Genomic DNA, 27,031 nt, shown 5'->3' with positions numbered 1-27,031 from the left:
CCACCACAAATTATATAATGTATTGCTATAGCAAAAACTTATGAGTTAATTTTCCCTGATTTAGACACCAGGAAAACGCAGAGATTCCTCGGCAGCGTCGTCACCAATCACGATGACCACAGCGTCGGCGATGACATTGACGACCACGGTCACGGTCACGGCTGCTGCGGCTACCCCGACGGCTGTACCGCAGCCGTTAGACCGGTCAAGTCGAACGACACAGTCGCTTGTGAAACGTTCGCTGTCGTCGATGCTCCGGAACGGTTCCGAGGAGGACGGTTCGAGGTGTTCGAAAAAAGAGTACAAGACAACAACAGAAGGAAGCAGTCGCTTCACCATATACAAGGTGAATAAGGCAAGCCGGAAGAAACGGGAAAAGTCTTCGGCGAGAAAAGAGAGAAAAGCCACGAAAACCTTGGCGATTGTTTTGGGTAAGTTGAACAGTCCGTGTGTTAACATAATATACTATTGCCGTTAAATTAAAGTGAAAGGTTTTGATATCTTCAGTGATTGAAGAAGTGTGAACCTATAGGTACTAACAACCGCCTTATATGTTTTATGTCCTATATTCTATTGCAAATTGGATAATGATCATACTTTTTAATAAGTAGGTATTTAATGTTTTGTCGGTTTTCTCATGTTTACATGGAAAAGTCACTGAAAACCCCGATCCAATTAACGATAGTTATGCATTTTTTCATAAATGTAAAGTATTTTACTGATAGAGATTTGAAACACCCGTGAAACAACTACTAGTCGAAACAAGCACACAGTTATTGTTGTGTTGACGCGTTGAATTAATAATACAATTTTTCAGTAACACGTTCAATTTATTGTGTTTTCCTTGAATTAATATGTGCCTCCCTACAATTCATTGACAGCTGGGTCTTACCCGTTAATGAAACCTATGCAGGTGATTAACGCGACGAGCGTAACCAAGAGCCTAACCTATTGTTAAAATATCGGGAATGTTTTATTGGTCATGATTAACAGTATGTCGGGATGAGACCACCGTATTCCTCGTGCCCACTGAAGTATAAGTGGCGTCGATAGAATACGAGTGGTCCGGGACCGAACACCTAAGCAGGCACGTTAGGCGTGTCACGTTTTTTCGGTGGCTCTGAGAAGAACCGTTTTTCATTTACAAGCTACTGCAGGTGGCAGTACTGGGCGCCGATACGAATTTATATGCCGTCGGTGCATAGGTGGAAATCCATTGAAATTTCTGGGGGAGGGCTAAATTAACTGAAAAAAACCTTATTCAAATAATATTATGTTAGAAATTGAAACATAAACCTCATTGCGTCGCATATATAATTCAATTAAAGTCATAACTCATTTTAACAGCCTGTAAGTAATAAGTACACATAAAAACAACAACAAATTTAAAGACCATTAAAAGAATACAATTCATTCAAATTATTGTTACACAATTTTTCTATTTTTTTTTTTTGTAAATTTGTTGATTATGCACTTATTGTCAGTATGTTTTACAATATCCTTTTCAATATTAAGTTTTTTTTTATAAAAATATAATATAGGTACTATATAATTAGTAAATCTGTATCATATATTTTCATATGAAACACGACATAATTTTGGGGAGCTATTACAATATTTGGGGGAGGGGAAGATTAATCAGACAAGATTAAATATTAAAGCAGGATCGATTTAGTATTCTATAAACTATTTTAAATAATTGGAAACATCGTGAATATTTATAAATAATGTTCAACCAAGTGTGCTATGAATAGATTTTTTGCGATCATCGATTATTAAAAAAAAAGTGACAGAATGTTTTTTTTTTGTGTTTGCGCTACAATATAGTGGTCTATACATAATATATAAAGTCTCGTGAAATTGTTATTATTATTATTACTATAGGTATATACCAGAAACAAAATAAATCGTCGTGTATATGATACAATATATATATATATATATATACACAGCCGAAAATGATGTCTTCTGCCCGTCAGCTTTATCTTAATGTTGTACATAATATTTCGCCCGTCGTCATCTCGCGCTAAACGAATGTTTTTCTCCTCCGGTTGCGCGAAGAAAAATAATAATAACGGTAATAACGATAGTAAAATATCGTATTTATCTTCGGAGCGCGGCACACCGTCCCGTGTATACATAAAATAATAATAGTAAAATATAGTAATAATATATAGTAACAAGTAGTAATATATATATGTATATACAACCTTCTGTTAATAATATAACGAATCCGTGTGCGGTCGTTGTTACAAGAAATTCTTCTCCTATACCTATCGTAATAATATTACGTCGTATTATACCTAGTTTTTCGTTTTTTTGTGGTTCGCATAAAGTGGCGACCGTGTTTAGATCGTTTACATATTTTCAGTTTCCCCAACCGATGTGTATGCGCTTACCTACCTACGTTATATCCGTATACATTTGAAGCATAACGCGTTATACTTGAACGTACTAACAATCAGTGTGTTTCGTCAAGATTTACGACTGTTTAAGCACTGACTACAGTTAACGCACGTCGTCGTCGTCGTCGTCGTGCGAACGAAATAATATGTCGACACTGCATGGCTATGTAATGTACCTATGCTTAATACAGTCCAATTTCGTTAACTCGAAATCGTCGATACCTCAAATTTTTTCCCGGTCACGAGGATTCCCTATTATTGTATTATCCTTCAATCCTTGGATAACTCGAACGCTTTGGCCGGTATTTTCAACTTCGAGTTGACAGAGTTCGACTGAATAGTTTATTGTTACGAATTTAAATAGTGCCGCAGTTATATTATTGTGTTAGGTTGAAAATTTTATTCTGTGTCACAGTTGATATTAGTATAATACCTACGTTTTTTTTTTTTTTGTATAAAGTGGTGACCGTGTTTGGAATTTTGATTGTTTATAAATAACGCGTTATACTCGTACGTATACTATAATAATCCCATTTTTTATCTAAGCTAAACATTAGATAATTCGTAACATAATTATCTAGATACTTTAAAAGATAATTTATTTCAAATAATCTTATCTAGATAATTTCCAACACTGATTATATCGTCATTGCACAGTATAATATGTCACTATCATATTATGCCTAAAAACTCGTCGAAGTTTCCATTACACAAGTAACAAAAAAATAAAATCGCTACAAAGTACAAATCCAAAAGCATTATAATATATTGTGACAACTCGAGACATATTGCTCATGGTTAGGTTAGGTAACATATTTAAAGAACAAAGACAATAATAATTTGACCAAACAACGATATTTTTAACAATAGTTCTAACAAGAATAAATAATAATTCTCAATGGCTCCTCTAGGCAGCTATCGGTCGTTCGCTTAGAACGTAAAATATAATATATAAATGTATAATTCTCAACGCATTGTACCGGCCAGATACATAAATAATAATAATAAAAAATACTTACATGCTAACAAAAAGGGACCAGACATCCGTCGATGTCTGATCACCCTTTTTCACCCAAACGTTCTTTCCGCGGGCATCGCCGGGAAAACTTCAATGGTCGCTACTCAATGTGTTTAAAAGAAAAACGCGGTTATACAATAATAATAATTTGCGACCCTATGTTACCGTAGGCGGCAAGAAGAGAAGAGATGTGAGTACGCAAACCGACGGCCCGTTCGTCGGTCTTGGGAACAATATTGGTGGGTGGCCGGTAATATCCATAGTGTTAATATTTAATGATATAATTAATTTATGAAAATTTGATTGCGGGCAGAGGTGGTTGGGTGTGCGGACGGTGGTGCTGGAGGTTTCGCACACTGACGTGCGGCACGTTACCTATACCCGATAATATAATATAAATTTAAAACTAATACACACGAATGACCTTAACATACACTCAACGTTACAATATATTATAGATATACATTTAAAGATTGTCGCAGCTATAATTTTATTATGTTTGCTCGCAAATTGTATTAAAACGTTCAGCGACCCCGATAATATGCTTAACGTATTTCTACGTGCGACACGGACGAACGAACTCATATTCTCTGCTTTGCTGTACAATAAACTGCCGTAAAAATAAACGGTGTTTTGTGTGCATAAAATACTAATACGAGACGTCTTCAGACAATCTCGACGATTTGGAAAGTTTGGTATAGAGTATAATTAATTGCATTACTGATATTTTATCATTTTCAGAGTAGAGCGATGAATGTATATAATGCATTCATATTTAATATAATTGTTGTGCAACAATGTTGCTTGTTTTATTTGATTCGACGTGACCTATAGAGGAATATAAACGCTTCAGTCTTAAATTTGAAGGTGGATTCTGATCAAAGGTCGGATCTAGTAGGTACTTTGAAGTATGAATTCCCTGAACTTTTAAAAATAAACGAGGGAGGGGAGGAAGCACAGCCGTTTTATTTTGAGACGTTATAGACAGTTGTCATCGGGTGATGTATTAGAGGTAATATCTAAAATAAGAAGATTTGATTAATTTTTGACGTTTTCAAGAAATTGTTCAAAGTTTACCGCATTAAAGGTAAAGATATACCAAAAATAGATAAGTTTGTATTTTGAAGTCGTGGTGTAGACTGTGTTTATTAATATACCGGGAAACGTTAAACTTTACTATGAGACGGAAGTTTGAATGGATTGATATTATTCAAATTTGACGTTTTAGTAAACTCCCAAAGTTTAATGATTTATATGTCAATGAAGAACGAATCATTTTTAAAAATTATATTGTATATTTAAACGAATAATGATGATTTCTCTACTAATAATTTTAATCAATTTAATGCAGTTCTAACATAATATTTATTGAATGGAATTTTTATTTTTTATTAATTATTAAGTCATAATATACACAACAAGCAAGTGAATTTTGTTCCCCGTAAAAAAATCCAACTTTTATATGATTCAAACTTTGTTAAATTTTGTTATTTAATGTCCAGTGTAATAGTGTTCAAAAATTTTAAAAAAATCGAAAAAAGAAAATATTTATTTTAAATCAGTATGGATACTAAGTTACATTTTTTTCTTACTTCTTCTTAACCAATTGTTAACAAAAAATGTGAAATAAAAAGATATACGGTTTTTATTTTAATTCAAGAGAGTATAAAATATAGTAACCAAGCACAAAATATAGGTTAAAATTATATCCTCTCATAATCATAATAACTAATTTTAAAAACGCACATTTTGAAAAATCTTTTCTTATTAGTATAGTGCACTATTTTACTATAGAATAAGTACGAAGGAACTGTCAAAATGTCAAGCCCCTAACTATCATAGTATTATATAGGTATAGATGCAATTTTTAAAATATTTATATTATTTTAAAGCTATTTATATCTTATACCAATAATCTATTCACACCATTCCATAGTACATCGGTATATTGAATTATAAGTTTACACCAATAAATATATGATATAATAATATTCTAATATTTTATAATAATTAATAATATTAAATTATAATGTAAAAAATGGTTTTTTTGAAAAAACTAGTTTAACGTATTGTACTACTCATATAAAAATTAATTATTAATATTAATTTAATTACTATACTTGGTGATTGAGGCTGACACACCAACTATACTTAAAAATTAAAATCGTTATTTGTATACAATTATTCATCATTGAGTTTAAATGTAACTCATCTATTTCAACAATGACCTACTGAATGGCTATTTTTACACTCGAAACCTACTATACAGCAGAGTGACTTATCAGTACTTTTTAAATATTTAAGTCAAACTTAATTAAATTACATTTCAATTCTTTTTTCATCAATTCGACTGTAAACATTTTAAACAAAGCCAAAACAAAAGTTTTTACACAACTTTAATTAACGAATGAATAACTTATTTTTGTATCTAATTCCCATATTGTAATAACACTTAAACATGATATAATAGATTAATGCCATCAATTATTTGAATTCTGAACATTTCTCGAATCCAAAGTTTTTGGTTACAAAAGGTATTTGTTTTGACAGTGAATTATAATATGTATATATACATAGGTATGTCATGGTTTCAAAAGTCTCACCGCTCTATATATACAAAGAGAGTTCACAAAGTTACAAATCGTGTTCTCCCTTATTTTCATATTGTTCTATATAAGCAAAAAACAATAAATAAATGAAAAGTAAATGTTAAACTCAAGAAACATTAATTTTACAACCGACGCGCACAATGTGTTCAAGTTAAAAATATGAAATTTAAAACGTTGCTATAAAATAAATTTTACAACGTAAAATGTTTTATATCTAAATAATTATATTATATTTATTTAATTTGTGGATATTGGTCACGTTTTTCTGTGACTTCATTGTTATAATAATTAAAACTTTGACAATTGTTATTATGAGTTGTACAAATCATAAAAGCGTTTTCAAAACATGAACATTTTTTACCATACATTTTTTTTTTATTATTTATTAATATTAAGATGTTTGTTTTTGAGTCAAAAAGTTTGAAAATATGGGATTTAAAAAAAAATAGTTTGGTTTAGGCAATTACGTCTATGAGTCAAATAGGTAATTCAAACTTTTACCAAATTGGATAGGTAAAGATTGAATATTTTGATATTTTGTCATTATTCAAAAAGTATTTATCACAGTAACTTTAAAATTCCCCTATGGCATAAATAAATATTTTATGCACACAGTTCAATTTCTTGTATAACATGTATACAAATTGTAATTCATTAATTTTAAACCCTGAGCCTATTTACATGAAGGTAAGGTATTTACTAATATAACTTATAAGTTAATAACAATAATATAATATGATATTTAATTACCTGTATTACATTCATTATATAATACATGCCATGTTTTGGAAAAAATAAGTTAATCTTACTGTATTGCATATAGATAAACTCAATAAAAAAAATTAAAAGATATCCTTAGAATAGATGCTGACACAAAAATCATTTTAAAAATGCATAGAAAATGTATCATTGAGTTCGGATCACGTGTTCGTTCGTTACAGCAAACTACTCAATTACGAGGTGCACTTAAAAACTAATATACAGCAGAGCGATTCTTAATTTTTTTTTTATTATACTATTGAATCAAATTAATTAATTATTCTGCTTATTATAAAACATCTATCATAATAATATGTAAATATAATATAATTTTATTGCATGCATTTAAACCATTGTAGCCGTTTCAATTTTAACATGTTGAATCTGATTAGGATATATTATCATAAATTAAACACATATTATTTTATACTCTCAAATTAGGTTTATATAAATTAAAATATATAGTTAACATGTTTGTCAATATTTTAATGCCTAATTTATTATTTGACCTCTAAAGTCTAAAGTAGCTAACTATTATAGGGGCGTTTGATAGAGGAAAGTAAGAATCATACATTTTTTTTGAAATATAAAATACATTGTCTACTCTAAAAGATAAACAACTTCATTCTTACTGCGAATTATTATACAACCATAAAGTCATGTCAAAAAAAATAACAAAACTTTCAATTTCTTTTGTAGAACATAATAATTTTCAATAATTTGTAACAGAGGAGATAAGTTACAAATTGATTCAATTGATATCTATTGAATTCAAGAATCACGATATATGCTCAATATAAGATAACTTATAAACATTTTTCTATTTTTATTTCGTTATTTTATAGGTATTAATATATCGACTCAATACGTGGCGTTAACACAGGTTGCATAATTCGTTCCAAAAGAACAAGATATTAAATTAGATTAATTTTAACATTTTATATCCAAAGAAAATGTAGCTTTCCTAAATTCCTTCCATGCCCCTTTATACATTATATTATTATTATAAAATGGTTTTATCAATATTAAACTTATTGTTTGATCAAAAATACTCGGCTCCAAGAGTGGATGAGAATAATAATATTGTAGTGCCAATTAAATACGAGTACGTCTTGATACGAAAATAATTACGAAGAAGAAAAATTCAGATACAAATAATTCATAATATTATTATAAGTAGCATATTACACAATTCAACACAAAGATAATATTATATTTAAATTAATTTTAGCGTATTATAATAAATACAATTATTGCTCTGTAAATATTTTATTTTTATTTTTATACTATTTCCATTTATTATTTTTTTCTTACGATGATTAATGTTTGTACTTTGAGTACTAATTAAAAAAAAAAAAAGTTGGTTATATCATCAATTGTATATTCTTATACAATTATTATACTAGGAGCAAGGAAGTTTTATTATTTTTCAATCATACGATTCTAGCTAAGATCATACTCAAACGCAGATTGTAAAATAACACAAACTCACTTGATTTTATATATTAAATCACATACATTTTAATGTATTTTTGAAGATAAAACTTTTTTTGTCGTCAAATTGGGTTAGCGGTTAAAAGGCCCAAAGGATATTATATCGAATAGCAGGACGACCGTTGCAGACGTGCTCAGATCACGTGTTTAAATTACGCAGGAATACCGTCGTGTAATATATACCGTATGTTGTAATTTTAAACGGCCTTTGAAATCGTGCAGTTTAACACGATTAGTTTTTGTACGTGAAATGTTCAAGTAGGCACTTCCGCTGGATGTTTAGTAAATTACTCGACGTGAGAGAAAAATTTAGGAAAAATTGGAAACAATATTATGGCAGGAACAATATATGTATTGTATTTCAACACACTGCGTGTTTAAGCCCTCGCGTCGCGTATACTCAAAGGAACACGAAAAGCCAATATGAACTGTTTGTTCTATAGCACGAGATATATGGCATAAAGTATAGTACTTTCACTAAAGCTCTATATTGTGTAGATACATATGTATATGTACACGCTCCCTTGTATATATAACACACACACACACACACACACACACATACGCATATTATATAATGTATATACTCGTATAGTATATTATATACTTATGGATATATGTATAATATAGTTTTAATATATCCCAGTGAACCAACACAATAGACACTTCGCTGGTGTTGAAATTAAATGCGCTTAATAAAATCGGACATAAAACGAGCTTAAAATATTTTTTAGCTAGCTAATAACGACTGCTGGATAAATAATAAATACATTTTTTACTCCCCGTTTTAATGAGGCAAAAGTCCGGAATAAATGGTAACGATTTAATATTATTATTATTCTTAGATTAATAATTACATAGTACGGCGATCTAAATAGGCAATTTCGGTACATTAATGCGTTGCTGCAAAATCGAGTTGAAATCAAATACTTTGTAATTTCTTTCATATTAAATGGGACTTTATGAAGTACTGCGTTAAATGAGTTCTGAGGCAATAAACTTAAAAAGGGTAAGACAAAGAGATTCTAGAACTACTTCGCCCAATGAAATGGAAATTTAAATAACTTATTCCTTTTATAAAGTACTTACTTTATAACTTTGATAATTTCGGATAAAAAAATAATGCACTTAATATATTTTCTATTCTAATTAACCGAATTTGAAATAAAATAATAATATTATCATATTGTTGTTAAGACATTAAGATTATCAATATCTCGATCTCCACAAATAATAAAATAAAATCAACATAGTGCCATAGTGTGTTCACCTCTAAATAAGAACTATAATATTTTAATTCGTAAATTAGCCGATTTCAATAACAATTGCATAAAATAGGATCTATTTTACTTGTTTTATAATCCGGTGTGTTTGATAGTATTGCTGAGGTTGATTTTCATATTATTTTACCTTCCAAATATACTGTATTTAAACACGTCCGGTTCTCCACCATCCGACAATAAATTATAAAAGAGATATAAGTTGCAAGTTTAAATTGTAAAGATATATTATATATTAGACTTGTAGTCATTATAATCACATAAATAGTAAAATCAATGTTATATAATTACAATATTTAATAAATAATTATTATTTAGGTTATATTAAACTAAAAACTAATGATACACTATTACAATGGCTGGGTACGAATAATCACAGAAACTTCGTCGACAAAGTAATACATTTAGATATTAAAATGTTAATAAATTAATTATATATTTATAAAATACATTTCTGAAAAATAGAAGTTACTTTTACACTTTTTATACTTAAATATATATAGGTATATTTTGTAAATTTAAACGTATAATATTTTTATCCCATTATTTATCTGGAAGTTATTACTTAGCTTTGAATTATTAAGTAAGTTATTTCTAAAATCACATAATTTTACCCCATGTGCCGAGAGAATGTGATTATTTCTTGCAAACGATTTAAGTGGAGGAGTGGAAATCATTGGGTGGTTTCGACGGGGAACGACGCGTTTTGGATTGTGCACAAACACATTATCTCGATAAAACTTTTTTTATTCCCTTCTAGGTTCTAGTTATTGCAACTTAATTGTATGTATAATGCATATAAATAACTAAAGTTTAAATCGTTCGTAATTAAAATTATGTTTTAAAGTATCAGCAAAAATAATTAGTTAGTCTTATAAATCAAAATTAAAAACCAAGTTTATAACCAATATGCCTATTAAATAATTAAAATACTATTGTACAAATAATTCGATTGCTCCAAACACAACATTTTTGTAAAATCATCTTTTTGTTTATTATTAACCTGACTTTGTTTTTTTTTTATCTTTTACTGGTTCGCGATTTTTCAAAGGAATAATATTTCTCAATCGCTTATTATATAGCTCCAAAGTCAGCACAAGTCTTTGCTCATTGTTGTTGAAACAAACACAATACTTACCTACAGTATTTACATAAAACGTGTGTTCATAATACTTAGCAAGAACGCGTACGCCAAATATACTCAAAAAGTATTTTTCATTGTCTTAAAAAATTAATAACATGTCTGATTTATCGCTTTGAGAATCATGTGTATTATGAAGTAGGGTTATTGGACCCTCCCTTCTATCATGACATCCAGTCCTGTACACTTGTAACCCCCTCCCCCCAATATTACCTATTTTAAAAATTGTATTACAGTTCGTATATATATTCTTGTCTGTTTTAATGAAAAAATCAAGCACAAATTTAATATTATTATGTATACTATATATTCAATATTCATTAATCTATACTAATATATAAAGCTGTAGAGTTTGTGTGTTTGAACGCGCTAATCTCAGGAACTACTGGTTCGAATAATTGACAAATTATTTTTTTGTTGGATAGTCAATTCAACGAGGAAAGCTATAGGCTATATAACATCACACTACGACCAATTAATAGAAGTGCTCAAACAGGGATTTTGAGATTTACGATGGAAATATTTGTTTATAAATGGTTGCTATTGGTTATAGGATAAATAATTAATGGAAATAGTATTTATTTATTATTGGTTGCTATTGGTTAATCGGGGAAATCAGGTACAATCATACATGCATCAAATCGAATTTTCGCACATTGCCTACTAGGGTGGCTGAGTTGCACTTACTGCAGTGAGTTACACCAAAAAGGAGTTGAACAATCACAATTTTTTTGTCATTTTTTATGGGCCACGAAGTGCGCAGGATCAGCTATATTATATATAAATTAATGTTTGTGTGCAGATCTCTGGGAAGAAGATAGGGTAATTTAAATAGGGTTCAATTTGGTTTTTTTATACGTCGGATTTTAGTGCGGTTAGGTTAGGTTACGATTATGTATTAATTGATTATATTAATCCACCGTATTATATCAAAATAAACTTGGTATAACTTTGATACTTTAGAGTTAAATCATACACGTACGTACAAATAGCACTAGGTCCGCGATCTACCGCAGGTAGATTGCCTATCCGATAATATTATATATTGCTGCGAATCAAAATTTTTATTCCAGGCAACAGAAAAGTTAAGATAAATTTTAAACACCATACACTGAATATTAAATAACGAATTAAACAAAGTTTGAGTCATATAGATTTGGTACATTTAACGGGCAACGAAGTGCACATGATCAGCTAGTATATTATATTATTACTTGTAAAATATTACAAACATCTCAATTTTCGAACGTAAAGTGATTAAAATTTGTTTTTTTTAATAACTATTAGTACAATATATTATAATATATTGGTCGGCTGAAAATTGTTTGGCCTACCTACCTAGTGGTTAGGATACCTTTCAAAAAGTTGATAATATCATACTATGACGCTCCTAATTAAACATGTATACAAAAAAAATCATGTGATACAATAAATATGACATTACTAAAACTGCATAAATATATATCATAGCAAAAATATGATTGACATTTGACATAATTAAAATTATATGAAATATTAGCTTGTTATAGCAAGGTATAGTACCCGGGGATTTTAATTAAACCTGGCCGTTAAATCTGCTACAATCCCTACAATCCCGACAGTCCAATTACCATGATGAAAGATTAAAGAAAACATTTTTTTGATTACGATTTAAGATTCTGCAGTGTGACTTTACGATTGATTGCAATTGGCATTTAGCGTTATTAATATTATACAAATACTAGATCTAGATTTGTGACATGTCAAAGTATTATGTTAAATAAACATACCTAGTACAACGGTTTTGAAGTTTTAAACATGAACAATATAAGTCAAGCACTTGGTTTTAAAACCAAACAAAAAATTGTATTTTAAAGTTTAAAATAAAAAACGAAATATCGTAATGGTAATACGCAAATAAGCAGAATTATAAGACTGTTTTATTCTAAAATGAAAATATACAACCTATATTACAGCGACTGAGATTGATAATACATTCGACGACCAAGATAAACCACGAAGTTTAAAAAAAACTCTAAGAAACGTAATTCAAAAACAAATTTATCACATAAACTTAAACTTTACGGTGAGTATAAATTATTAAAACGTCATAATAACAAAATCATAAAACTGAATAATCCCGAGGAGAACGAAAATTGTAAACAGATTAGTCATATATTTACTATTGAGTATCGGTTGAAAGTTATCTAACGATATTGTCAGTCAAGATGTAGCTGTATCAATCAGTTTCATTTTTTTTTCTTAAAAAGTTATTTATTATTTCAGTGAAAACCTAAAATAATTATATATTTCATACTTAAAAAAGTTTACAATTATTTTGATATGACCTGAAATGCATCAATCTTTGTATTCAATTTGTGTACAAATTTTAAACTTAAATATAAACATATTTTATTCTTGTTGAAAAATAAACAAACTTTAGAATATGAACTATAATGAATATAATAATTTTTTCCATTAAAGAAAATAGAACAAAATATTTAGAGTCTCTAAAAGTAAATATTATTGCTTATGCTGTGACTACAACAGTAAAGTATGACTAAAACTCAATGTATACAATTAAAGTTATGAGTATTTTTTTTGTTATATGGATGATGGTTTACTTCAAATACATGAGGATATCCCAATTAATTTGAGTATTTTTCAAGCAATATTACCTGAATACATATTATATTGGATATTATTTGGATGTTTATATAATATTATCCAACTATTCCAGTATATTATTCATTTATTATTATTATTAACGTTCAGTGGTTATAATTTAAATAATAATTTAATAATAAATATTTAAAAGTAATAACTGTATTATGCTCTTGACTTTTAGATTATGTTGTTAAAATTACGAGATTTCTTTCAAATTTAAATATTATTTCTAAAGTTATTCAGTAAAAAAAGAAGGTTTATATTGTTGTATAGTGAAAGAGAATATTATTAATTTTATAATATATAAAGCAAATTGTGGTGAATAATAGAGTTTTGAGTTTAATTATTAATAAACTATTTATAATTGGGGATGATCGCGTGTTAAAAATTCAAGGTATTTGAAATAATTAATATATTTTAATTAATGCAAATCACTAAATTATTTACCCAAATCGTTATATAAAGATTATAATAATATTAAGTTGTTCGACTAAGTAATTACCAGATAAATATATAGTCACGTAAGCTCATTTTAAAAATCGTTGCCAGAGATACGCAGGCCATTATGTTGTCATTTCGTATAAGACATAAGTAATTTTTAAGATGTTTAATGAGTCAGAAAACTAATAGTTATTAGTTGACTTTATGTTGGTAAGTTTTTAATTAATTGCATGGTAAATTGAAAAAAAAATCGTCGACATTATCTTTTACGTCTTAATCGCAGACTATAAAGGGGTGAGTAATATAATAATATTAAAAAATTATAAATTACTGGGTATAAAATAGTTTACCCGTTATTTATCGATGACGGACGGTATATAATATTCATTCAAATGTGTTAAATTCATTGGTATATTTTATTAATTAGGTAGGTACATGTATAATATTTAAAACAATAATTTACGAAGAGCGATTGTCTGTCGCGTTTTTCCGTTTTCCTCGTTTAGTCGACTAATTTACCTGAAACCATTTGATTATCATAATAATGACAGTGTATTATACGAACGTTTTAATTTATCGTGGCCCATGTTTCATAATCGATACATATTTTGATCGTCGACCATTTATAATAACTACAGTTACCCGTACACATATTATTATCATTATTACTGGTTTTCATGTCGTCGTAAAAAAATTGCAATCCTATTTTTTTTTATCATCTCGACTACGCAATACAAGTGGAAAAATAATATTCAAATCAATTTTTTTTTCTCAAAAGTTGGCCGAAATCAAATTATAATTATTTCAATATTTTCACTTTGCGATGAAAACATTAGTAATCACTGCTGAACCGTCGTATTGTTGTTTAAAAACAAACAATTTATTCCGTAATGGGTACGAGAAAATAATATCATTTTATATCCACAGGATTGTATATTTATTCACGGATATATTCTAATATATTTATGCAACATGTATAATTTGTATAATGTATATATATATATATATATAATATATAGGACGTATACGCAGAGTTGTAGTATAGGTAGTTGTTTGTTTGTTGTTTAATATTTATTTTTGTTGGTGTAACAATTAATTGTAAATACCTACCCGCACAACTTTATCCGGTGCACGAGTTTAATTCGAAAACTGCCCATAGTGATTATTTTAAGGAGAGTTTGTGTTGTTCTTTTATCTCCCGAGCCGGATGTTTCTGTTCTACGCTCTGAAGTGGCCCGGCGAACATGTACAATGGCTTTAAGTGGTGAAATATCCTGTTTGAATGTTTTGTCTGCCTAAATGGGTGGTGGTGGTGGTGGTGGTGGTGGTGGTGGTGGTGGTGGTCGACGAAATAACATCGTTTACGCTATGTAATATTAATTATTTGTATTACACGGAGATATTATGTGTTGCGCGTTGTTGCTAATGATGATGATTGCGCGCGCGGCAAACGCGATGACACCGTCATAATTCTCTGTGGTTCTGTTATAATATCATATTAGGTATAATATAACAGCGAAACGCGTAGAGAGAGATAAATGATTAACTTTTCGTTTATTTTAATTATAATAATTGTTACATTCCATTTCCGGTTAATTTTAATATAGTATTAATTATAATCATCGAGTATTCCGATATATTATACGATTTTGAGTTATTAAATAAATATTAATATTATATTTTATAACACAGTGAAATCCCCCTAATGAACACCTCTTAATAATAGCTGAGACCTCCATATCAGGAACAATTTACAATCTTCTTTCAAACTGAACCCTCTGGTTAGCGGACAAAATTGCAATTACCGAGAGTGTCCCGTGTATTTAAAGGTTGAATTATATATAAATAAATTAAATAATAGTCATGTCTATGAGTTATCGTTTTATATTCGACCCAGCAATAAAATATTATGTATGGAAGCATACAATAAAAACTGTTTTTTTTTACGATGTTACATTATTATTTTCGGTTTATAATTCAGACGTATTTTTTGATATTGGATAGTTAAACTGTGTCGTATCTATAACGATAAACACTACAATAGTAATGTAAAATGTTTTTTATGTCTTGGTGCATACGCATATGTTATAAACTAGATTCAGACAGTGGTAATTGGACTAAAGTGTTATTAATATATTCGGTGTATCTATGGTATATATATATATATATATTTACAATTATTTCATATTTCATAAATTATTGTTAATACGAATTATTGATTTTATTACACACAATAATAATGGTTATATCTTGTATCGTTGTGACCACCTACATATACCACTCAAATATGCGATTATGTGTTCACTTGATTTTTCAATTATTTCCACCACACATCTGTTTTATACAATCATAGTTTTGTAATATAGACGTACATTTAGATTTATTCATTAATTTATTAACAATTTACAATCAATTTTCGTACGGTTATTACTTAAATGTATAATAATAATATTACAATAATTTGTATATAGCATTGTATGCACCTATAAACTCATTGGATTCAGTTTTACAGCGAACAAATACAATATTAAATAATCCCCATTCACACAATTTTATCGTTTTTCATGTTTAATTAATAAAGTATGAAATATGACACGTCACATTATTATATTGTGCTCTCACAAATGTATATTCATTTATATTATTCAAATACATTTTACTGATTTTCGTAATTATATACTCATCGCCCATCACGGGTACTCTACGCTGGAGACTTATTTTATTGTTGTTATGCTGTATTAGCGAATAGACGGCATTCAATGAAGATGGATTAAGATATTAGTAAATTATTCAGAAATATGATTAAGACAAAGTTAATACTAAATAAGATAATAATAATATAATGATTTAACTTCAAAACTTAAATTATATATTAAGAATTAAAAACCCAGAGACTATCATAAACAATTCTATTATGTTCTAGTAAAGTAAAGACTTTACCACAAAATGTTCTCACTATTTTAGATTCAAACAAAATAATAATATTATAATATTATATTAAGATAAACAAATTATCAATGGTATGTTTGTATAGTTACAACAATAATATAAAATAAATAAAGATTATAACATGTGACTTTCAAACTTCTATTTTATTTAATATTTTTGGATAAAATCTATTTTAAACTTAACTTATATTAAATAAAATAAAGAATATTATGTTGTGCTTATATATTAAATTTCAATAAAACCAAAATATAAAACCTATCTTAAAAAAATTCCAAATTGTATATTATCATAATAGTTTTACAAAACATTTGAAGCACATTATTACTCTGAAGATTGTATGTGCTGACGTAATAACCACAATGAACTTTGTGAGCCATAATAGTATAGAATGTATTTAAAGTATTTCATGTCCTATCTGTAATTCAACTTAATAAAAATTGTTTTTTAAACATTTATTCTATGTATAAATTTGACTTTGGAACTCATTACATTTTTATTTTCTTATAGAATTGTATTAAACTGTATTTTATATAATTTAAAGCCATAATTTTGATTCCATTCATAGCTGTAAATAAATTTTAAAAAAAACTATGTGAAACCAAAATTCGAAAAAAATAACTAATGTGAACGATAATTATTATTGAAATTTCAGATAAAAAATAATCTGCTAAAGTTTTATAGTTGATTCGATAGACATTTGAATATACCTACCATTAATATTTTCAATTCATCGTTAAAATATTTATATTAAAAAATGTATTTTTATTTTTTAATAAGTTAAACACAATAAAGCAATAGTATTGTTTTATACATTCTTTGTATGTAGCCAAATTTTACTTGCTCGGCACTTCATACTTAATTGTGCTGTTTACTTATCACCAAATAGTAGTAACAAATTGTATAATAAAAAAAAAACAACTGGCACACTTTTGACGCTTGATAGTTGCTTATGGTTTTTAACTTTATATTTTTTAATGAAAGTAACTTCTAATAATTTCCTATATCACATTTTTCAAAAATTAAATCAATATATTTGCTCCAAATAGAACTCACAACAATAATGTACTGAATACAATAACATGACATTCACATAATGAACAATGATCAATACTATATTATAATTAAACTGATGCAGTGCTGATCTTAATGCCCTATAGTTTCTATGAAATAATAATGTTCACTACTAATTAGTAATCATACCATCATCTTACAGTCGCGCGGATTGTATTATTGTTAGCGTTATTACAAGAAAGTCGAAAATCGAATATACTGAATTATTGAGTAGTTAACTGGAGAGTTGTGGGTAAAGTTAAATCAACTATGCAAAATATATACTTGCGGGATTCACGTCTTCTGAAAGGATTACGTTATCATCTCTAATAATATAAAACATTGATGTATACATTTTTATCGAATCGTCTGTAAAAAAAAAAAAAACTTAGCATTTTTTCTCTGCAAGGAAAATCGAGGAACCATAGATAGTATGTTTTTGCGTTTGTGGAAAAATATCTAGTAGAAAAATCAAATGGTATTGCCTAAAATTAATTTTAAAAAAAAACATAGCACACTGCTCGTTATTATTTTTCCTCTACAAGCAAAATCTATGAAACATAAATATTTTTTTGTTAATAAGTAACCATGCCAACGAAAACCCTACGAATAATCGTTGAAAAACAAAAAATCTTGCATCCAGCGTAAAAAACATATTTATGTTCAAAAAAAAATATGTTTTATTCTTAATTTGCGGTTTTGTAGTAATAAACAAAGCGTTAGGTACACAAAATCAGTTAGAAAAACCAGTTAGAAAAAAATCGGTATAAAAAAAAAATTGTATTCAGCCCAAAAATATAATATCTATTTTAAATTAGCGTAATTTACTGAAAAGGATAAATATTGACAATGTGCGTAAGTGGGTACTAATGATAGTAACATTAGGTATTCGAATTAATAATAATTAATTAACAAAATCGTCTTCTGATATTTTATGAAATATTTTTGTTTGTAATGTTTCGTTTAAGAAATTTTCTCACCAAAATCATAAGTTTTCTTGTCTACATAATACACACTTTTAAGGGTATTTTTCATAAATGCCCATTAGATTTGGTAGGTGAAAAAAAATTACTATATAATTATATTTTTAACGTCGTTCAAAGTTTTTATACGGTTAAATTTATCACCCCCTCCCCCCTTCTTCTTATTCCATAATCATTTTATTCGAAAGATGACACTATGGGCGATATTTGAATAAACAGAAAATATTTTATATACAATCATATATTTTTATGATGGTCCAGTATTATAATAAAAATAATTATTCTTGAAAATTATATACCAATCTGTTTTTAATTTGATTTAAGCTTATATAGTTAAGTTAAGTTAAGTTTATACTATTTTATGTAACTTTCCCTCTTGTGTCTCGATTCAAATATTTGCATTTTATAACAATTGATTATTGTATGTCATCTTTATATATATTATTATGTACCGATAAGTTCAGAATCATAATATATTTGGAATAAAAAAATTAAACAAAAATAAAATTTATATGGTTAGGGAAAAATAAGTATTGTATATACCGTTTTCGATTCATTGGTTAAAAAATGTAATTAGCTTTTTTGAACGTTTGAAAAAACTATAAGATCCTATAATCTACACACGTCCTCATGATATCCTTCTAAATTTTTTTAAAAACAGAAAAGAATTATAAATAAAACAATAAGACTCTTTTTAAAACATTTTTTACAGTAAAATTAGGCAGGTATGCCTTTATTATATTTTTAATTTGGTCCAACGAAATATTATTGTGTTCAGAACCATTAAGCTTAGATGTTATCAAGTCAAGAAAATATAACATAAAATGGCTTAACAAATTGTTGCTATGGTACTGGTACTAATGTTCTATATAATTGACGCGTACACTGCAACATATGTAAGTTGAAGGTTCTTTATTATAAAATTATTATTCACATAATATGTGAACACTATATATATTATAATAAGTACTTTATATAATATATTATATTATAGTAGTGTTAAAAATGAAAATGTTTACATAAAGTGCTAGTCTAGACTTTATATCGATCAAGTTGAATGTAAAATCGGTAAATAAGAAAAAACCTTACAAATTATAAACAAAGTGAGGTATGAAATAAAACTGGGTATAAATATATCAATCCACGCAAATAAAACCCCTTCGTGAATGTGTTTAGTTTGACAATTTCAACGACATATTTGACATGTTTCAATAGGTATACATACCAAAGCGTAATAATCCGTTTTTACTAAATCGACGCGAAAAATCAGTACGTCAAGGGCGTATCATACATGACGGGTTTAATATTACAATATTGTCCGAGAATGCTTGGAAACTGTATTATTGTGTTATTACGAGCGGGTCCAAACGGAAACACGTGCCGGTGGCAAGGCGGTTGAGGAGAGACGACGCGACAAGGTGTTTCTCTTTTACACAAAAGTGATTTATATGCGCGAAACGTGTGCTGTCCGTCGCAAGGCGTTTATGTGGGTGACAGATAAGAAAAGAGAAATAGAGAGTGAGATGGGTAGATAGAGAGGAGGGAAGAGAAAGGGGTAGATAGAGAGAAGGGGAAGATAATATATATGTATAGAGAGAGGGAGAAGAGAGGGTGAGTGATTGAGAGATGAACAGAAAGACAAACAGACAGACTGAGGGAGACGACAAGAAATTAGAAAGAGTAGATAGCCAACGATGGTAAATTATAATGTTATTATCGTTGCCCACGGATTTCGCACAACCTCCGCAAAATACGTAAATTATTACAATTTTTATCGAATATATTGTAACTATTATACGAATACCCTTAATATTTACGTACGATAATTATTGTTGTTGCATCGTCCATTTAAAGCTATTCATACCCAACATTATTAGAATTATTTCTGTACAATAGTATGATTATTATTGAACCTTATGCGTACGACTAATTTACCCTGCCCCTGGTATTATAAGTTATACATTTATAATAAATGCACATAAATTGTAAAAAAATTTAATTAATAGGGATTAAAAATAGATTAGTTTGTTTTTAAGTTATTCCTATTACTTAACTATGTACAGAAAATTGGACGTTTCATAATTTTTTCTCGATATTTTACTCATAATTTCTATGAACTGTTTTCAATAAAAATTATATCAATGGATTTCTTGGAGACTCGGGTAGTTTTAATTGAGAGTTATTGATTTTGTAAAAAAAACCAAGATTTTCATAGTAATATTTTTGGAATTCATACATTGTTGTACCTACTTAATAATTCTAGTAATTTATTAAAAAATCATTAGGTACAAAAAAATCTTGTGCGACAAGAAAGTAAAATTATTAATGACTAAGACTATTTAAAATTCTATGAAATTCACCCAGAAAATCGATCTCAAATTCTAGTACATACGTCTAATTTGTATCTCCAACCACTGAACCACAATAATAATAATTGAATGAACGACTGTAGAACGACGTTGTTCATAATCATGATTGATACGTAAAAGTTATTTTTTTATTTAAAACAAATTTAAATTCAATTTTAAAAATATTATTACACAATTCAAATTTATTCTTTAAAAATATTTGTAATATAAAGATGATATATTTCATAATGGGTGTTTGCATTTCCATGTAATTACAATCTAATTTATAAATGTATAATATAACAAAATAATAATTATAATATGCATATATTTATTAATAAATCACAAGTTTAAACGTGTGTTTATTTTATATCAAACATAATATCTCATAATAAATGCACTGTAAACTAAAAATTACCACAGGAGTAGCAATAGAAATTAACTACTCACGACCGTAGGAATAAAAAACAAACTAGCTGAAGAAAATTTCGTTTCACAATAAATGGATGCAAACTCGAACGAATTACAATTTTAAATTAACCTACCATACACTGAATTATCCATATATGCTTATTTTACCTGCCCATACATGTTTACATAAGTCTCATGCCGCCTCTGGTTTGGAGACCGAATAAACGACACATATAATAATATACGCGTATGTTTGACGTCAGAGTATAACATACATAATATATCATACTCGGTTTTACTCTTCTGATTTTTTTTTCCAAAACTCCTAAAAAAATAAATTTCATTATTATGCGAAAACGATACGTCATGTGTAAGTTGTCCACTGCATGACCTAAAAACGGTTTTACCGATCGTGTCGTGGTGTTCTACCAAATCCATATTCAACCGGTTGACGTACTTATAGGTACTTAATATTATACGAAACCTATTCTACTTGTATTAATGCATACATTTTACATCCGGTTCTATTTCTTCGTACAACACAATAATAACCACTGCACTTAAAACTCCATCGACGGGATTTCGACCCGTGAAACGTTCGTCAGTGTACCCTAACCTAACCTAACCGTAAATAGTATAAAACTATAAATATACGTTATATGGAAATACGTCATTATAATACATGGTAGTTCACCAAGGACGCCACCCTCTTTTTTCTTCAACAATGCAGTTCTTCGAAATCTGACTTTTGGAATTTTTAAATATCCCTAAAGACCATAATATTTTCAAATTCTTGAGATTTTTGTACTGGTATCTACCGAAAGAGTCTCCCGTGAATACACACAATTCTGTACTTTGAATGAGAACTATCCTTCTCTACTGTACATTTAATAGGTCTTTAAGTATACTTTAAAATTCTAAAAATCAGAATTTGAATAAATTCATTATTAAAGGAAAAAGGTGGATAAGTGGATGTCGCTCTGCTGTACAGTAGGTTACAAAAAGGTCACTGTAATGGATGGTGTTAAATTTGAATTCAATGATATAATATCATTGTATAAGAAAAACGATTCTGAGCGAAAACGGTCAGTCAGCCTATGATTTTACCAAGTATATTTGATGATATTATTATTGTGAATAAAGTAATTTATATAATATAACCTATTTACTCGGAGCCTTGTTTTAAATTTTCAATCTTTAGCCATAAAAGTTAAACATTTTATACATTTTTAACCACAAAATAATTAATAAATTATAAATTTGAAAAATGTTGTCAAAATTTGAACTTTAAATGCTTATAAAAAAAAATTGTGCCTATGTATTTTTAATATTTTTCAACTGCTATTAGAACGATATATCAGGAGCCTTATATTAAATTTTCACGCTTTTTTACCCAACAAATAAAAATTTATTGATATTTATAGAAAAAAAAACTAAAAAAATTGAAAACTGACAATGTCCGTAAACAGCTCAAAAAGAGTCAAAATATTTTCAACATTTTATGGTGTATAGAAAATGCTAATATGAACATTCAGTGAAATTTTCAAGTATCTACAGTCATTCGTTTTTTAATTACAATAAAATAAGAAAATTGTTACATGAGAAATCGAGTAAATATCAAATGTTGTAAAAATATAAATTTCAGACGCTCATAAAAATTTAATTTAAGTTTCTTCTAGACATTTTTTTTTTGATAAAGGTAGACAAACTTATGAGTAATCTTATATTACATTTTCAAATCTTAGATTTAAAAAGAAAAATTTTTATGAATTCTCAACTCAAAATAATTTGCTATTTTTCGTGATTTTTCCGTATTTTGTCAAAATTTGAACTTTAAATGCTTATAATTAAAAACTGTGACTAAGGATTTTTAATTTTTTTCATCTGCCTTTGAAACAATAACCTAGGAGCCTTCTATTAAATTTTCAAGCTTTTTTAATCAACAGATAAAATTTTATTGATATTTATAGAAAAAAAAACTAAAAAAATTGAAAACTGACAATGGCCGTAAACAGCTCAAAAAGAGTCAAAATATTTTGTAAATTTTATGGTGTATAGAAAATGCTAATATAAATATTCAGTCATAATTTCATGTCCCTACGGTCATTTGTTTTAGAGTTACACCAAAAACCAAAATCGATTTTCTCGAAAACAGATTTTGCGTAAAAATTTCCGTTTTTCCTTAATTTTTCTTTTGTTTTTCACGTCGCTTGTGAAAACTTCTGGGAAATTTTTACTTTTGACCCCCCAAAGTACCAACTAGATTCACTTTCCTATCAGAAAAGTTACTATTGAAGAAAATCCAAGCACTTTTACTGTCCTAAAAGGTGATGACAGACACAAAAATAAAAAAAAAAATAAAAAAAAAAACACACATCATTGTAGAATCAATACATTCATCGCTTCGCTCAGAATCTAAAATGGAGATGAGCGTGCATGGTTAATCACAATAATACTAAGCAAGTATTATAATAAGTATACAATTTAATGAGTTATAATGTAAAATACTGTCAGACCAACAGCTGTCAAGGTTTTATTTCTTTAATAAAAAAAAAAAATCATATTACCAGGGGGGGACACGCGTATAATCGCACACTATAATACTTTTAACATCATTACAATGAAACCTAACGTCACACACCACGACAATATAATAATATATTATAAATTTACTTTACCGCTAGTACTTATACGATATAATAATATTATATGAGTTTGAAACTACACACACAACGCACTTATTTTATACTGTTGGAGTGCACCCCTGTAAGTTGTCCCCCTACTACTTACTAGCGTGTATATACATACATATTGTTTCACCAAACATGCTCATTGCTCACTCAAAATAGTTCGTTTTATTATAATACCTACAGTGCATTTATTTTATTCAAATTCTCACTGTCGGATTTTATTAGTACCTATACCGTCTTTAAGAAAATATTTCTAAATAGGTACTTACATTTTTATGACATTGTCCTGTCTCTTGTGGTGCGATAAAAAGTTCTTTTAAATTCTCATCGGAGGGTAGAGGAATTTATTGGTTTCACAAACATAACTGAAAAGTGTATATAAATATTTTTTTTTTTTTTTGAGACACTTTTTATAACTAAAAAAATACTTAAATGGATGGTTTATGGTAGAAAATTAAATCTAGTTTTGAAAACAAAAACAATTGCATACAAATTTGAAAATGCAGACACTAATTTTCGTCGAAATTCAAAAACCTATAGATACTCGACATTTTCACGAAATATTTATATTAACATATTCTAGATATGGGTATAATTAAAAAAAAAATATATTTAGACTGTTTTTAAGTTATTTTTAGGCAAGTATTTATCATTTTTGAATTTTTGAAAGCTTTTGTTTTCACATTTTGGTTAATTGTTTTTGGTCGGTCAAATAAAAAAGATTCCCTAAGTTTTTCTATAATTAAAAATATCTATTCAAACTGGTCTACTGTACCTACATATTTTTTAATTATTTACCTTTTTTTAATGGTCTTGTCGTATTGAGCACATAATAATGAATAATATAACATATCAAATATTTTTCCGAAAAATTAGACGATTGATAGACATAACAGATGACTAATTGAATTAAAACCTATTTAGTCGATGACGAGTTACACAGGTACACTCGAAAGCTACCCCCCACCTACTATAATAAAACAGCAGAGCGACATCCCTGGTTTTATTTTTCGAATAAAAATCACTTTTTTTTACTGTATATAGTTTTACCTTTGAAAAAAAGTTAATTGGTCGACATTGAAAAATAAGTATCTACAAAATATGGTGTTTGAAAAACGAATAATGAATATATATTGATGAACCATCCTGTATACAATAATATATTAATATATATACATACAAATAAACCAACGCGTATAGTTATAAATGGTGTAGGATCTCGACGACAATGGGAAATAAACGCGAAGGTATATATTATATAAAAACATCGGCTGCCGGCGGCGCGCGGCGGGCGAACGAACAGCCGAATCCCTTTACACCGTACCTACAAAACTTACACCATTGCGATGACGACCACCACCGGCAATACCTCTCCTCACTTCTTATTTATATATAATATATATATACAATATACACGGCTATACTACTAATACTATATATTATTATTTACTTCTCTGCCCGTCGCTTTCCCCACAGGGCCCATTGACAAAACGCGCTTTAGCCGGGAAACTCTTTTCGAAATCGACTCAAAAGCCCCCGATCCCCGTTATGTGCATACCCCCCCTCCCCTCGAACGGTCGTCGTTGTTTTCGCCACGGTTCTATTCAATCAATCGCTCGTTCTCTCGACTATTTTACGACGATGACGACCACAACGACTATACTCCACTGCAACGTGCAACGTATTTTTCTTTCAGTCATTTTTCCTTTCCTTCTCTCACCCGGATGCTCCTTCCTTTTTACCCCCCTTCCCCTTCAAGCACGATGACATCCTTTCAAGGAGAGGTTTGGCTAAAAAGTTTCAAGGTCGTTATTTTTTTTTCTTATTATTAAATACCTGGTCGTCGCCCGGTGGCCCGGGACGAAGTTTTTGATTCTGATCCTTTTTAATATTAATATCTCTTTGTCTCTCTCTCTCTCTCATTATTTTTTTCTCTGCTTATTTGTTGTTTTATTTATTTCAACTCAACCGTTTTCCTGTAACATAGATGAAAGCAAGATTCCTGTCATTAATTCCTTCTGAAATTAGTTACAAGCATCCCATTATTATTACGCTATGCCATCGCCATCGTTACGCTAACACAAATCATAAACCGTTACTGATACTCAAACTACGTTCACCGACGTGAGGGTGGTTTGCGTAAAAGAAGAATCGTTATTGTAGAAAATAATTTAAAGAAAACAATTATATTTTACAACGATACCACTATAGTATATAACACTACACCGCATGTCGAGTGGTTTTCAATTGCAACATGGTCTTTACACTTTATTGGCTAACCAAAACATTTATTTCTATACAATACAGTTATTCAAAACGTGATTACCGATTACGGATAAGCGTCAATGAGGTTTTAACACTTTAATTGAAATTACAATGCTAATATAATTTATTGTCGATAATATAACATTTCACTCCGTGTAAACAATTAATCCGATTCATTTCAAATATAACAAAGTATTTTTGATTTTGACCATTTGTCTTCATAGTTCTAATCAAACAATATTATTGTCATTGAGGATTTCTGTAATATATTATTTTTCAAACACAACAGTTGTGTATTGAAAAAAATACTCATGACCCATTTTATTATTTTAAATAGGTACCTCAAACGTAATAGTAATAATTATAATTGTAAACGATAATTTAATATTCAATCAAATATTAACAACATATTAAAAAAAATACGATATTATTCGTTTCTTAATTTCCTGTAACTTTTGCTCAATAATAATTATTTTACTTTTGTTTAATTCATCATATCATTATGAGGAGTGGGTACACATCAAGTATTTATACAAAATCAT

General features: G+C 28.4%; 1 protein-coding gene across 1 annotated transcript in view; it reads left to right on the top strand.

The window, feature by feature from the left end:
- LOC132939051 (dopamine D2-like receptor) overlaps window positions 1-27,031 on the top strand; it is a 295,469-nt gene that overhangs the window by 252,453 nt on the left and 15,985 nt on the right. Inside the window, exon 7 of the mRNA XM_061006057.1 lies at window positions 65-431. Within this exon, the coding sequence (XP_060862040.1) occupies window positions 65-431 (367 nt within the window). The remainder of the gene's footprint in view (window positions 1-64; window positions 432-27,031) is intronic.

The sequence above is a fragment of the Metopolophium dirhodum genome, chromosome 2, assembly GCF_019925205.1.
Source record: "Metopolophium dirhodum isolate CAU chromosome 2, ASM1992520v1, whole genome shotgun sequence".
Taxonomy (NCBI): Eukaryota; Metazoa; Arthropoda; class Insecta; order Hemiptera; family Aphididae; genus Metopolophium; species Metopolophium dirhodum.
This window is presented reverse-complemented; position numbering and strand designations above follow the sequence as displayed.